Here is a 15,492-nt window from a genome sequence, read left to right as displayed (position 1 = left end):
AAAATTGACGGCAAATGTAACAGCTCAAAATTCATATTTATAAAATCTTTGATTTAGATTCTCTAAGTGGAAAGAATAATTTAACTGTTTATCTCAAAAATAATGAATAAAAATGAACTTTATTTTGAATTTTGTGAAACGACTTTAGTTTTCCGTTCATTTTAGTACGAATACATAGAATTGAAAATGATAATGATTGGGAATTAATTACCTATAAAATAATAATCATGTTCATCATTTAGAATTAAATAATAGATCATTATGAGCTTTGTAGAATTCTATGAACCGATTAGATCCATAAGTCGTAGATTTGGAGTTATATGAATCGACTATATCCATTATACTAACTTTCTTAAATAAAATTTATAATATTGGTCAAAAATATTTTTTTACAAAACTTTTCATTCACGCCAGTCATATCCTACATCAAAATCGCAAAGTGCGATGTAAAGTTACTTTTTAAGTATGTTAATTATTTGGACCCCTTAGGAGAGTGTAAAACCACATTTTGCAAGCAAAAAACAGTTGTGCTTCCTACATAATACGCGAAAAACTGAAAAATTTTCGAACTTTTTTCAACTTTTGCAGTATAATTCAAAAACTGTGAGTTTTTTGACATTAGTTTCCACTATCATTTTGAAAGTATACTAAATTTGAAACAATTTAAGCTGATCTACAGTTCCGTATGTCTAATAGTTTTTGAGATATGATGCTTGGAAAATTTCAGAAATGCTAAAATTTTGAGTTTTGCTTATGCTAAGCCGTTAGAGATAGAACAAAATTTAAATGTAAAAAATGTTTCTTATACCAAAATATACATATTTTGCTCTAATCATTTTTTCGTAAACATCATTGCTTTCCCGTGCAGGGGCAAAACTTTGGTGTCCATTTTCTCCAAAAATGTAAAAGATGGAGGGATGAAAATTCATAGGTAGCTTCAAATTGCGAGCCTTATGAAAAATTATTGAAAATAATCCAAAAAAGTTTTCTAGCAAATACTTTTCAAAATTTTCGCACCCGGTACCAATGGGGCTAAGTAGCGTACAAAGCTGCTTTTTTGATACTTTTTTTTTTGCTTTCATAAACGTAGTTTCAAACTCCTCTAAGGGGTCCAAATAACACACCAAAAATATAGCTTTACATCACGTTTTGTGATTTTAGCTGTTTTTATTAAAGATTTTACTGGCGTAATAGTTTTTCACAGAAAAAAGTTTTGTATCTATAAAAAATGAAAATGTTTTTTTTTAAATTCTACGAATTACTTACCATATACGTTAGTTTACTTAGTCATAAAAAAAAATTCGTTTTTCATACACAAAAATATCACACACCTCTTTTGTTTTAAGAAAATTCAATCAATTTTTTAAATAAAGAAAAATAAATATACTGTTAGTAAAAAATAATTTTCACATTATTAATAAAAAGAACTAATTAGAAAATTTTAATGAAACATATAACGTTAATTACATTAAAATACTTAAATTAATTAAGTTCCTAAAAAATTTTCATTAAAAAAATAAGGAAATTATATTAACATAATTGTTTGTCCCAATATAATCCACTTCTAGAGATTCAAATCTTTAAATTATAATTAATAAAAGTTTTTCCCGCGCTTATATGGTAGAAAATATATCGTAATGTACGTTATAACGAATTTCTGATAAGGGTTGTTACAGTGTACCGTTACGAATGAAAGCGTTACAACTACTGTGCGTCGTTCAAATATTTAACATTCAACGCGGTTCAACAAGTCGTTTCGTTTCGCATATACAATGTACGCGCCAGAATATTATTTTCTTGCGCAGAAACTTTCTATATAGATATATATATATATATATATGTAAATTGTATGTAATATTATGTAAGGAAAATGGAAAATTTAAATCTGCTTTATTAGAATACTAGCTGTGAACTACCCGCTTTGCTGGGCAACATCCCCACTTGCACCCCTCCCTCCACATTTCCTTGCGTGGGATAATAGTTTTGTAATGTACACGTCATGCTCTTTTATTTGATACCCCACTTATGTATATTTGTAAATATTCGATAATTCCTTCCCACTTTCTCGCTACACCTTTCTACCCTCCGAAGGTTAAAATTAGATAAAAACAATAGATCTTTGAAACTGGTTGTATATCGTGTCAATATTTGAGCTTAATCGATGCACAACTTTTTTAGTTTTTGAAGCATATCCCTTTCAACCCCTATTTCAACCCCTTACTCTAATATAATATGGATGTATTATACATAAAAACCTTCCTCTTGAATCACTCTATCTATTAAAAAAAACCGCATCAAAATCCGTTGCGTAGTTTCAAAGATTTAAGCATACAAAAGGACATAGGGACAGAGAAAGCGACTTTGTTTTATACTATGTATTGATTCTTACTCAAAATTTTTATACCATGTATATGAAATATATCAAGGTATACTAAGCTTAGTCCCAAATTTGTAACGTTAAAAATATTTATTCAATGAACAAAATTTTGGTATAGGTGTTCATAAAATAACCTAATTAGTTCATTTCCCGTTGTCCGCCTGTCTGTCTGTCCGCCTGTCATGGCGATAACCCAAAAACGAAAGAAGATATCAAGTTGAAATTTTGTGTTCAGGTCGTCAAAAATGAGGTCTTGTTCGTAAATGAGCAACATAGGTCAATTGGGTATTGGGTCTGTAAGACTCATCTTGCAAACCGTTAGGGATAGATCCAAAGTTTTAATGTAAGAAATGTTCCTTATAAAAAAAAAACACTTTTGCTTGAAACATTTTTTCGAAAACATCACTGTTTACCCATGAGGACGCAAATTAAGTTCGAATATTGTATAGTATGTATTATATGGGAATATAAGTCATGTGTGTGGGACATGTATGTATGGCTGGTAATCAACACTGTCTACATATAGTTTTTCAACAATTAACTCAGTTAGTTGTTTGTTTTCACTTGTCTTTAAAGAAATTTTGTGCTTTTTTTTAACTTTTAATAGTTCACATTCGAAAACCACAATACATTTTTCTTAAGGGTTGAAAATTTCCAAATCATCAATATATACATTTCAAGTGAATTTAAAAGAAAATAAAACTAACATTTTAACAAAAATTTTATTATATTGGCAGAAGACTGAATTAATTTTTAGAAAATACCACTAGAATAAATTAAAGATTTATAAATAAAATTTTAATTCGAATAAGCCAGTCAGTGCCTTTTGAGATAATTTTGAAAAAGTTGAAAGATTTATCTGAATACAGATTTCACAGATCATTCAAGATGACCAGATATGTGGTCAAAATTATTTTACAGAAAATAAGAAAAACTTTAATAGACTTGAGATTGAACTCAAACAACAATATCTCTTGAACTTATGGTGTTTCCTAAGTAAGTACAAACAAGTGAAAACAAACAATTGGCTGAGTTAATTGTTGAAATACCATGTATAGACAGTGTTGATTACACTGTCACATTACACATACATACATGTCACACGCATAAAACTGATATACCTATATCATACTACAATTTACGAATAATATGCGCTCTCACGGGTAAACAGTGATGTTTACGAAAAAATGTTTCAAACAAAAGTTGTTTAATTTTTTATAATTAATATTTTTTATATTTAAACTTTTGTTCAAACCTAACGGTTTACAAGATGGGTCCTACCCAAGACCCAATTGACCTATGCTGGTCATTTACGAGATATTTACGTCCTCAGCACGCTATAAAAATCAAATTCAGCTCGATATCTCTTTTCGTTTTTGAGTAATCGTGATGACAGACGGACAAACGACAGACGACAGGGGACAGACTAGGTATTAGGTCATTATATGAACACCTATACCAAAATTTTGTTCATAGCATCTATATTTTTAAGCGTTAAAAACTTGGGACTAAACTTAGTATACCTTTCTTATATTTCATATGTACATGGTATAAAAATTAAAGAGCATATTCTCTAGTCAATTTTATGAAAACAAGTTCGTATGAACACAGGTCTGCAATAGCATTCGTTCCAAGATATATAAAACATGTTTCCACTAACGCCACAGGTAAAAACACATTAATTAATGGTCAAAATTTACCTACAGGTGTGTAAAATGTGTAGTAAAAACAAGAATGCCACGTAAGTCCATGGAAATTTAAGACAAATGGTTATATTATTTGAATAAAATAAACTAAACAGTTGGCGTACTTTTGTAGTAAAATCAAATATTGATTGATTTTTAGTCAACAAAAGAGTTAAAAACGGGATCTAAAAACGGAATCATTTTTTCAAAAAAAATATCTCAAATGAGGTAAGTACAACCAAAACTAAATTACCACAATAGGTAGTAATAACTCGCCAACAAAAAACAAACCGTATAAATTATACTCCGAGTAGTTTTGCACAGTTTGTGGAAGGAATTTCGCACGTCATAAAACTATACTTCAATGTATATTTCAAAATTTCGAGTCCAATTTTTCCACATTTTTTGTAAGTACAATATTAAAAATTCTAAAAGCCTTTTTAACCTAATCTCTTAAACTTATAATTCTATTACTTTCCCTAAATAAATGGGACTGAATACTTTTGAATTAATAATGAAATATAAAAATGGTCGATTCATTTCTACAATTTTTGGTATTTGTAAACTTCGGAATCCAATGCTCATATCTACAACAGAATAATTCAATTAGTTTTTTTACAAGTACAAGAAGACCCAGCATTTATTTAGATGTACAACACGGTTTCGAACTACTTTTTTATCGTTGCATACTAGTTAGAATTCCTTCAAACAACAACTCTATCCTTCTTTCACATTTTTCATTTAAGTTTACTTCTAAGAATAACATTTAACGAGCTTTTCATTCGTAAATTTGACCTAAATGCCCTTTAAATTTAATATTTTAAATTTATATGAAATCTATATTCAATCCTTTTTCAAGGCGTTTCAAATTCAGGATAAAATTAGTGTATTTTTGAACAGTATGTTCTTTTATGGGACCCGGTTCAAAATGCTTGTATGACATTTTATAATTTTGATGAAAATTTGATTTTGTCGAAATTAACGATTATTGTGTGATTTCGATCAAATATTTTATATGAAATTTATTAGCTTGGTAAGGTGAAAAATGGCAAAACACAAAAAGTGCTTAGAATAGTTCAAAATATAAATTTCAATCGATTTTAAATCAAACGTTTCATCACAATCATACGACAACCGTCACTTCTATTGACAAAATTTTAGCTTAGAAATGCGATTTTTTTAAACGCTATTTTTCTCAAAAACTGCGAGGTGAGAGATAAAAAGTCTAAAGGCAAAAATTGATTAAAATCTTCCAAAAACATGAGAAACAATGCTTAGAATAAGATCCAATGATAAAATATAAAATCCAATGACTGTTTTCTCAAAATTCAAGATTTCTCAACAGAATCAGGCGACTTTCTAATCAAAATGACTTTGTTCTACACACTCGTACAAACATTTTAAGCTAGGTGCCATAAAAAATTATATTGTTCTTTCGAATTGCAACCTATTAGCCTATAACCGGCTACAATTCTTGGATTAAATTGGTTTTTTAATTGTTGTTTGAATGAATCACAACAATTGAAGTCAGTGGCGTCTAGATCAGAATCTAGACCCATATTCCAAGATAAATAGCAATGTATTACAAAATGTATTGTGAATATAAATACTTACGTATACTTGAAGAAGCCATCGTACCTACTTCGTCAATTTCAAAATGTGCAACTTGATAAATACTACTCAAAGAAAGCTCCTTTTCTGGAGTCATATGTACTAGGTCTAAGCTTTTGAATAAATCCGATAATCCACTCTGAAAAATAAATTCATTTTCAAATAATCAAAAATATTTTAAAGATGCTACTGTAGCTAGCAAGAAAAAACTAAATGGTGACATCTGTTTATAGAGATTGGACCAGAGGCGGACTTAACCTTATTCTCGAGAGGCCTGGGCCTAGGGTGACGAAATTTAAGAGGCGCCATACTTAAAAAGTTTAGGTTATATTGTTGATTTTGATTTTAAAAATTTTTATCGAAATTCGTCGATACAAAGGGAGCCACAAGGATCCAAGTTCATTTACAAAAACAAAAAAAGAACGAGAAAAAAGCAAACTTTCATGGAAAGGACGGCACACAAGGAGGGTCCAAGTTAATTAAAGAAGACTAAGATTTTCGCACCCTGGCAATTGATTAAGCCAATTTTAGATTAACGGTTGAAATTATTTGAACCCTATTTTCAACTTTAATGATGAATTTTGTTAGAAGTTTATTAATGTAGACGAAAAATAAGAATAAAATTTTTCGATATCTGTTTGAAAATATCGAAAGCTAAATAACTAAACATTTAAATTTTCGATATTTTGAAAATTACCCCAGATTTCGAAAAATTTTATTCTTACTTTTCGTCTTATCAAGTTATATCATAATTCACCATTAAAATTGAATGAATATATATATATATATATATATATATAAATTTTGATTTCATAAATTTCTCCAAAACTAGTTCATTGAAATTAAAAAATATATACTATTTAAATTAAAGTTAAAACCATAATAAATTATTGAAAAAAAAAAATCCGTTGTGCCCGACTAATTAAGGATGTATTAGCGTATTAGCACGGTAGTGGGGGACGCAAATTAAAAAAATATCTAACAAATATTTATTTAATTTCAATGAACTAGTTTTGGAGAAATTTATGAAAACAAAAAAAAATGATCTATACCGTTTTACCATAAATCCAATCTTTAATTTGCCTACCTTTGAAGTCATTTATTTATTAAAATAATCGGACAACCTCCCCTAAAATTTTCAGAATTGATTTAGACTTGTTACAACTTCATTTTATTTAAAATTGCCTTGGTGCTTGGTGCTATATCCTTAAGGTCACGTAATTCATTACAAATAAGGTGCCTTGCGATGTCTTGAGCTAACGGCACTATCTCTATCAAATCCGCCACTAAATTGCTAAACCAACTAAACAGACGCGTAACGTCTAGTTCTATATAAAATTCTCGAAGAGTTGCTTCACTATCTTAACATAAGTTGTCGTAAATCGAGGCAAATTTAAATATGATGTCAAAACGTTCTCATTTTCGAATTTACAAAAAAGCTACTTTTACTTTAAATACTTACTTGTATTAAATGTTCATTCATTTCAATATTTGAATTAATTTTAAATTTTGGAATTCGAATATTCATTGGTGCATAATCATTAGGTATAAAATTTCGAATGACTGTCCAATCAAAACTGTCCAATATTGAGTTAATATTTGTATTCTCATCAGGTAATAATACCAGCAATGAAAATGCTGAATCCTATTCAAAACAGAGTCATAGATTAAAAAGTTTATCAACTTTATAAAGTTTTACCTTGTATGGTAGTTGTAATAAAGTTGAACGTAATTGTGAAACTTTTACAGCCTTAAATCTGCCAGTACTTTCCATAAATGGTACCTGCCGAGTTGATCCATCAATATTATAAAAATTTCGTTGTTCGGTATCTAATGGATCAAAAACAGTTTCCCACCCACTCTTAAAATAATTGACGCTGATTAACATTAATTCGGTGTCCGTTAAGGATGAGAGAACTAAAATTAAATCAAAAATAAATGTTCAAAAGTCTCAAGTCATGCAATATTTTATCAAAACATACCATCATCAAAAGTTGATTTATCCAAAGTATGATTAGTATAGAAATCAATTTCATGGTGAATCTTATGTAATTCATCTCCTTCCGAAAAACTTTTCGGTACTGTTATCATATTACATTGAAAATAATCTTGAATAATTCGTCGAAATGATTCGTAAACTGTTATACTCTCATGTTGAAATATGATTGATCTTTGAATAAATGATGTCACTGGTCCAGCAGAATTCTAGACAATGTCAATGAAAATTAAAAATTAAAATTAATTTCCACATCTTACATTATTCATAATTTTTGAATTTAAAACAAAAATATTTATTTAAACAAGTTAATTTTTTGAACATTATTCTGAAAACGGTCGAACAAATGGAAGTGATTGATAGAAAAAACATTTAAAAAATTGCCAATTGGAAAAGTTTTGCACACCATTAAACTTTGTTTATATTGAGCATAATCAGAACGATGATCATCTTTGGATGAAAATCCAGCGACTCTTGCTAAAATAGTTGATGAAGCTCCTCCGGATGCTTCATATAACACAGCAAGTGATTCCAGTAAACCACCTACACTGAAAATTGCATTCCGTTGTGAATTACGTATCGCATTTTGAAAAATTTTTAATGAAAATAATTCACCATCTTCGACTGAACCATTACTTAATGCAACCAAAACTGAAAAAATATAATAATCGTAAGGAAATTAATTTGAGCAGAATCTCTGCCGGTTTTTGAAATTTGAATTCCGTATTTGAATTCCGAGATTAATAATCAAGTTTCACATTATGTCTGCTCAATGCCTCCTACAAAAAGGTAGTTACTATTTATTTAATAAGTACATAGAATATTAAACATAGAGAACGCCATGGCCCAAAATTTGCGATATGATGAATAAGAGAGATAACTGCCAGTTAGTTCCTATGTGTCCTTGCCTAATCTATATGTCATTGGCTAGATATTGTATACATTACACAAAATCTCTAAGCATCATATGATTATGACATATGACTATGACAAGGACACACAGGAACTAACTGACAGTCTTCTCTCTCATTTATCATATCGCATATACTTTCAGGCCGGCATATCCCTCGCGTTATCTATGTATAATATTCTATGAATAAGTGTTAAGCCATAATACATAATACAGTTGAATAGCCAGTAGCTCAATTGGAATTTACAGTGGAACGGCAGTAATTCGACAAACTTTCTGCAAAGTGATGTCGAATTATCAAATTTGTCGAACTAGAGTACTGTCACAGAGCCCCTTTAATTTGGAATGTTTTTAAAAAGAGTTCTTTGTTATCCGACAAATTACATATCAAAGTGATAAGTTGTTAACCATTTTCTAACTTCAGACATAAAGCATTCATATATTTATAATAAATCTGCACTATAATTACTGTTAGTGTGTCGGATTACAAGGGGTGTCCGATTTGATACGGGACGGATTACCGTGGTTCTACTGTATATGAAAAATTGTTGGATATTTTTTCGGTTTTTTTTAAAGGTGGCCAATTACTTTCTAGAGTGATTAAGATTAAAAAAATACAAAAAGCTGGCCTTTTTGGCTACCAGCCGAGTAGTTTCTAATGAAAGGTGACTACCTTCAGAGACCTAATTTCTTCAATAGGTGAAACAAAAACTCGGCGTTTAATCACAAACGTAGCCAGATTTTCGTATCTTCCATTATGTAGCGTACTGAGAACCCCCAAAACATAAAAAACTAGTTTCTTGCCCGATAAAATGGGTATTTTTCGAACTATCTTCAGAATGGCTCGGAAATGTTTTTAATAAAGGATAATATTCGTAAAATGTACCCGATTTTTACACATACCGATTTCATTGTCTGTTTCTTTCTGTTTTAAATTTAGGTAAAATATGTATAAAAATTTTGTTCCTTTAATAAATTGGCGCAGTGTAATTCATATGCTGTATCTTTCTGGTTGCCCCCTCTGACTTATCGGCCCGGGAGGCCCCTGTCACTAAGCTTTATTAACAGATTTTAGCCCGTGTATAAAAGTAGTACGGAGTTAACATATTTATGAACAAAAATGAAAAAATGATGAGATTAAAAAACAAGAAATCATTCTTAATATCCGGATACAGTACACTACACAACACTAGTGTCTACATTGCTCTTCTGTAGGTACAAATTTGTCAAACCCACATCACTTTAAAATAAAAATATTTGTGCTCATTTTTTATGGCAATAACATCAACACTGTGAAAATGACATTGCATGAAATTTACATATTTGATTCCGTATAAATTTTAAAAATTAATACAGTCAAACCTGGAGAGTTCAAGAAAACACAATCTCATTATCGCTTATAGAGGTTTCAGACTAGCCCGAGTTTCTCGCTAATGCAGGTACATGGGTAGCGTTTCTCTCTTATAGGTACGCAGCAATAACAAGTCACAGCAAGTACGAATGTAGTAAATATGTAATATGATAAAATTATGTCCATAATATGTTCCTCCTAAATAATATAAATAAAATAAAGCTCGACTGTCGGTTATAGAGATATAGATAAGTAGCAGTCTCACTTACGAAGGTCCATGAGGGAAAAACGACTCTCTCTTACAGAGGTTTCTGTTTCTAGCTAATAGAGGTTTAAGAAGCTTAAAAGGACAGGTCCTGGCTATTACTCTCACTTATAGAGTTTTCTCACTTATCCAGTTCTCACTTACCCAGGTTTGACTGTATAAGATAATTTTTATATTTTGTTTGTACTTAAAAGTGTTATGAAAGACACGAAGAATAATGTATACAGTATTTCCCCAAAGTCACTAGCCATTACTTATGAGATATTTCTTTTAAGGTGAGTCAGAAAAATGTTTCAAGTAAGAGCATCTCAAATACATCTTGAGTTTAACTTTGACCTTCAAAGTCCGCGGTTGTTAAAGGTCATAATCTAATAAGCGATAGAAAAACATCTTGAATTAGAAACTTTCTTTTTAAAGCATTTTTTTGTTTGAATAAAAGTGAAGCTAAGTTCGTAAATGAGCAACAAAGGTCAATTGAGTCTTGAATCCGTACGAACCATCTTTTAAGCCGTTAAAGATAGAACAAAAGTTTCAATGTAAAAAATGTATCTTAAAAATATACATTTACTTATCTATAAAAAAAGAAACAACTTTTGTTGGACACATTTTTTTATAAACGTCACTGTTTACCCATGACGGCGCAAATTTGGACAATACACTGGTGTCCATTTTCTCCAAAACTATAAAAGATAGGCTGTTGAAAATTTGCGGTAGCTTCAAGTTGTGCTGGTATTTTAAATTCTTCTAATTTGCAAATGCATACTGATATTCAACAATTTCTATACAGGGTATTTCAACAATTAACTCAGTCAATTGTTTGTTTTCACTTGTTTTGAAATATGAATAGATTAAGCAGAAATTGGATGTAATTAAATCTATCAACACATAAATCTGTCTTGGAATTTTGAATGCCAAAGCGAGTGTTCTGTGAAACTTCCTCAAAATCAGAAATTGAAGTCCAAGTGTAAAATTGTATATAAAGGTGTATAAGAACCATGGCAAAAGTTGTTTATTTTTTTAAAGGAACATTTTTTACATTTAAACTATTTTTAAATTGACCAATGTAGCTAATTTACGAACTTAGCCTCACCTTTAATACCCTGAGCACGCTATAAAATAAAATTTCGGCTTGATATCCCTTTCGAGTTATCGTGTTCACAGACAGGCGGGCAGCTGGAAATGGACTAATTAGGAGATTTTATGAAAACCTTTACCAAAATTTTGTTCGTGCTATCAATATTTTTAAGCGTTACAAACTTGGCATTAAAATTAGTATATCTTAATATATATTTCATAATACAGGATATATAAAACTATTAATTAATTAATTTTATAATACTAACTAATATTTATCGATAATAAGTATTCATATTTAATCCATACTAATATTATAAATGCAAAAGTAACTCTGTCTGTCTGTCTGTCTGTCTGTCTGTCTGTTACTCTTTCACGCCTAAACGGCTGAACGGATTTTGATGAAATTTGGTATGGTGATAGATGATAACCTAGAAATGGTCATAGGCTATAAATAATCACGCCATCGTTCACGCCATTCTTAGGGGGTAGGCAGTAGGCAGATAACTAAATTGAGTTAGTGATTTTTAGTCGTTTTTGTTGGGACTTTTGCTCTTTCACGTCTAAACGGCTGAACAGATTTTGATGAAATTTAGTAAGGTAATAGATGGTTACCTAAAAACGGATATAAGATCAAAATGATCACGTCATCGTACTTAGGGGGTAGGAAGTAGGCAGAAAACTGAATTGAGTTAGTGATTTTTTTATGGTTTTTGCTGGGAGTTTTGCTCTATCATGCCTAAACGGCTGAACGGATTTTGATGAAATTTAGTTAGGTGATAGATAGTAACCTAGAAAAGGATATGGAATATGGGGGGAGGGGTGAAAGTGGGAATGTTGCCCAGCAAAGCGGGTAGTTCACAGCTAGTGTTTATATAAATCAAACTTACTCTAGGATCCGTAATACACAATCTGTAACCGTAACTGCTAGATGTCCAAGGTTATATTCAAGTTTTTTTTAATGTATTTTTATGCACTGAATTTAATTTTTTAACATACATTATACTGTAAAATTGTTCTTTAAAATGTATACATATACAGAAATGGTATTAGAATAAGATATTTTTAAATAAAAAAATTATCTGTAAAAAATATCTCAAAAATTTCATTATATAGCATTGTTTTCAGCCTTGAAAATTACCTTTTTCATTTTTTTTTCCAAATATTACACAGAAAATAACTCTAAAATGGTGAATTTTTCGCTAAAATCCCAAAAGATTTTTTTTTATTAAATTCTCCAAACTTAGATGCATTTAATCCTTCAGATCAGTCTATCTAACCTGAAAGGTATCACAGGACTGTCATACATCCTTAAAGAGCTGGCGGAACAAATGAATGTAAACCTGGTTTGGGTACCGAGACACAGGGACATTCCAGGAAATTGTGAAGCCGACGAGATTGCTAGAAATGGCACAATGCTGCCGGACACAAGCATTAATAAATACCTGGGAGTTCCATTTGCGAACTGCTAGTTTCTTCTCAAAGAGGATATCTGAAAAAAGGCCAATCTTAGATGGAGGGAGGAACGTACATACTTGTGGTACAACAAGACAGATATGGTCTGAGTACAATCGTAGACGTTCCGAAAATCTTATATCACTTCCAAGGGCCTCTGTTAGCAAAGTTGTTGCGGCTATCACAGGACACTGATTGAGCAGCAGGCATGCTGAACGCCCGGGTCGGGCAATGCATCACGACTACTGCAGGAGATATCACAGTGGTGAAGAAGAGGAGACAATGTCTCATCTTCTCTGTTACTGCCCAGCTCTTGGCATGAGTAGATGGACTTACTTAAACCAGCCTATCTTTGACGACCACTCCGAACTTAAGTCCGTCGACGTCAAAGTACGTACTCCTGCTGTTATTAAATAGCTCCAAATTGTTCATATAGTAGTAGCCGGGGATGGACCAACCCTTTTTCGGTATCACAACGGACCCTATGGTCTAAGCATTGTTACCTCTACCTAATCATTTTTTTTTTATAGTTTATTTTTAACTGCTCTTTGATTATCCTATTTACGGTATTTTTATATACTTCCGCTACTCTGCTTAATTTGCTCGTGATTATTTGTGGATCTTTTTCTACAAGTGTCAAAAAATTTTCTTCAACTACTGGAATTTTTACAAAACGTCCTCTTCCACGATCAAAAGTTTCAGGAGCAAAGCGGTTTCACGTAGACGTCTCTCCACAGCAGCAAACGTTGGATGATTTGGTAAATGACGATCTGGACATCTCTCATAGCAACTAACGACAATTGGAATTTCAGTAAAAGATATTTGGGTATCTAGAAACTTGCCTATCGAAAAACGCATATCGAATTAAGCCAATACACAAAAACATACGCTATGCGTCTAAAGAAAAAATATTGTTGTTTAAAAGTCTTTTTTTTACCTAAAAAATAACTAAATAAATATTATTCTCGTAATTTAATCTTGTTGCGTTTAATCTAGTCTTAATCTTATTTATACCAAAGATTAAAATTGCAAATTTTGAGTAAACAATGAAAATAATCGATGTTTAAGAAGAGCATCTTTTTTGTAGTAAAAAACTTCATTTAAAGATCCTAAAATGCTTTGCCTCCACGTACTCCTGCTGTTATTAAATAGCTCCAAATTGTTCATATAGTAGTAGCCGGGGATGGACCAACCCTTTTTCGGTATCACAACGGACCCTATGGTCTAAGTGTATCCCACCCCAGGACAGCAACTCTAACCTTACCTAACCTAGGTGCAGGCATGGACATTTATCGGATATCAAAAATGTATGGGCTCCTAGACCATATAATAATAAACATTAAATGTGAATATTTAATTACTTTCATAATAGTTACCAGTATTAAATTCTAAATAATAATTTATTTTAGTGATAACAAATTTGTTTATAGAATAAAACTATTAACTGAAATAAGAATAACAATAAATAAATTTTTATCGTAATTTAAAAGTGTATTTGTGACAAGCGTACATTATTTATCAAGTAGGAGAATTATCGTGGTCAAACCACGGATACATCCTATTAATTTATATGTATACTTGAGTTGTATTATCGAGGCCAACTTTTTGAACTTTAAAGAATGTTTTCGGGTCTAATTGTACAATTTAATTGATTCGAATTTACATTAATGTTAAATATAAATTATTTTAAACCATAGATAAGAGGATCAAAGTTTCGGCCAGAGTCAAGTATGACTAGAATCAAGTAAATGATGAGTCCTATAGCAGTATTTCGGCTCCCTCCTAAGCTCAAATTCTTTAAGCACTGACTGTTATCACATCCTCTAAGTTAATAATTTTATGACCTTCTACTCCCACACAGTTAACAAAAAATTATCGTAATAAACAGAATATTTCAAGTTATAAAATCCTAATCTCTTCTCTATCTCTATATATTATAAATGCGAAAGTAAGCATGTTTGTTTGTTTGTTTGTTTGTTACGTTTTCGCGCTAAAACTAGCAATGGTTAATGAAACTGTACAGCAATATAGCTCATACTACAGAATAACACTTGAGATATAATTTATAAAGATATATTAATAAAAAAATAAAAAAATAAAAATTAATTAAATTTGACATTACCATAAATTACAGATTTCTGCAAAAATATTCCATATAAAATATTTCACGGCCATCTTTTTTGGTATACTCAATGAATAATTACGACTATTATACATTTAAAAAAATAGAAAACCATACACATATTTTACCTGTGTAAAACAATCCTTACCAATATTTCGAGTGTTACAGAAAGGGGATAAGCGAGAGAAATTTTATCAATCATTACTTTTGAACCCAGCGAAGCTGGTGGGTATCACTCTAGTAAATATAATAAATGCATAAGTAACTGTCTGTTTGTCTGTTACTTTTTCAGGCTAAAACCGTTGAACCAATTTTGATGAATTCGGGTATAGAAATAGATGGTTTTTGTCGCGAACTCAAAACTTAAAGGTGTATAGGTAAAATAACACATTAATGTCACAATAGTTAAACCACTTCAAAAATTGAGGATATTTTAGGTTTTTTTGAAAATATAATCAAGTATACTCCCTGAAATCAAGTAAAAAGTGGGTAAATTTCTTCAGAGTATACCTGAAAAAAAATATCAGCTATTGATCAACCCTCTACTTCGAAAACTGTAGATATGACAGGGAAAAGTAAAAGGTTTATAGAGAAGAACGCCACCTCAAACAACTCTCTAAATTGTTTAAAAGGCTGAGGCATAAAC

The 15,492-nt window shown here is 30.7% G+C and overlaps 1 protein-coding gene across 1 annotated transcript; it reads right to left on the bottom strand.

The window, feature by feature from the left end:
* Positions 1 to 4,521: 4,521 nt before the first annotated feature.
* Positions 4,522 to 9,335, bottom strand: LOC123301218 (antichymotrypsin-2-like). Its single transcript, XM_044883953.1, has 7 exons — positions 9,311 to 9,335; positions 8,076 to 8,320; positions 7,656 to 7,878; positions 7,373 to 7,590; positions 7,136 to 7,318; positions 5,677 to 5,812; positions 4,522 to 4,649 (listed from the first exon to the last, which is right to left on the bottom strand). The coding sequence occupies exons 1-7, from the start codon at positions 9,333 to 9,335 to the stop codon at positions 4,522 to 4,524; spliced, it is 1,158 nt and encodes a 385-aa protein (XP_044739888.1).
* Between the last annotated feature and the right edge of the window lie 6,157 nt (positions 9,336 to 15,492).

The sequence above is a fragment of the Chrysoperla carnea genome, chromosome 5 (genome assembly GCF_905475395.1).
Source record: "Chrysoperla carnea chromosome 5, inChrCarn1.1, whole genome shotgun sequence".
Taxonomy (NCBI): Eukaryota; Metazoa; Arthropoda; class Insecta; order Neuroptera; family Chrysopidae; genus Chrysoperla; species Chrysoperla carnea.
The sequence above is the reverse complement of the archived record's forward strand: the minus strand, read 5'-3'. Positions and strand labels throughout refer to the sequence as shown.

Bases quoted from the DNA above. Each gene is read 5' to 3' on its own strand.
- LOC123301218 (XM_044883953.1), bottom strand. From the start codon at position 9,335: ATGGAAGATACGAAAATCTGGCTAC. The intron at 8,321-9,310 runs GTTTGTGATTAA...ATATTTTTTCAG, and splicing joins AGATACGAAAATCTGGCTAC to TTTTGGTTGCATTAAGTAAT. The intron at 7,591-7,655 runs GTATGTTTTGAT...ATTTAATTTTAG, and splicing joins TAAATCAACTTTTGATGATG to TTCTCTCATCCTTAACGGAC.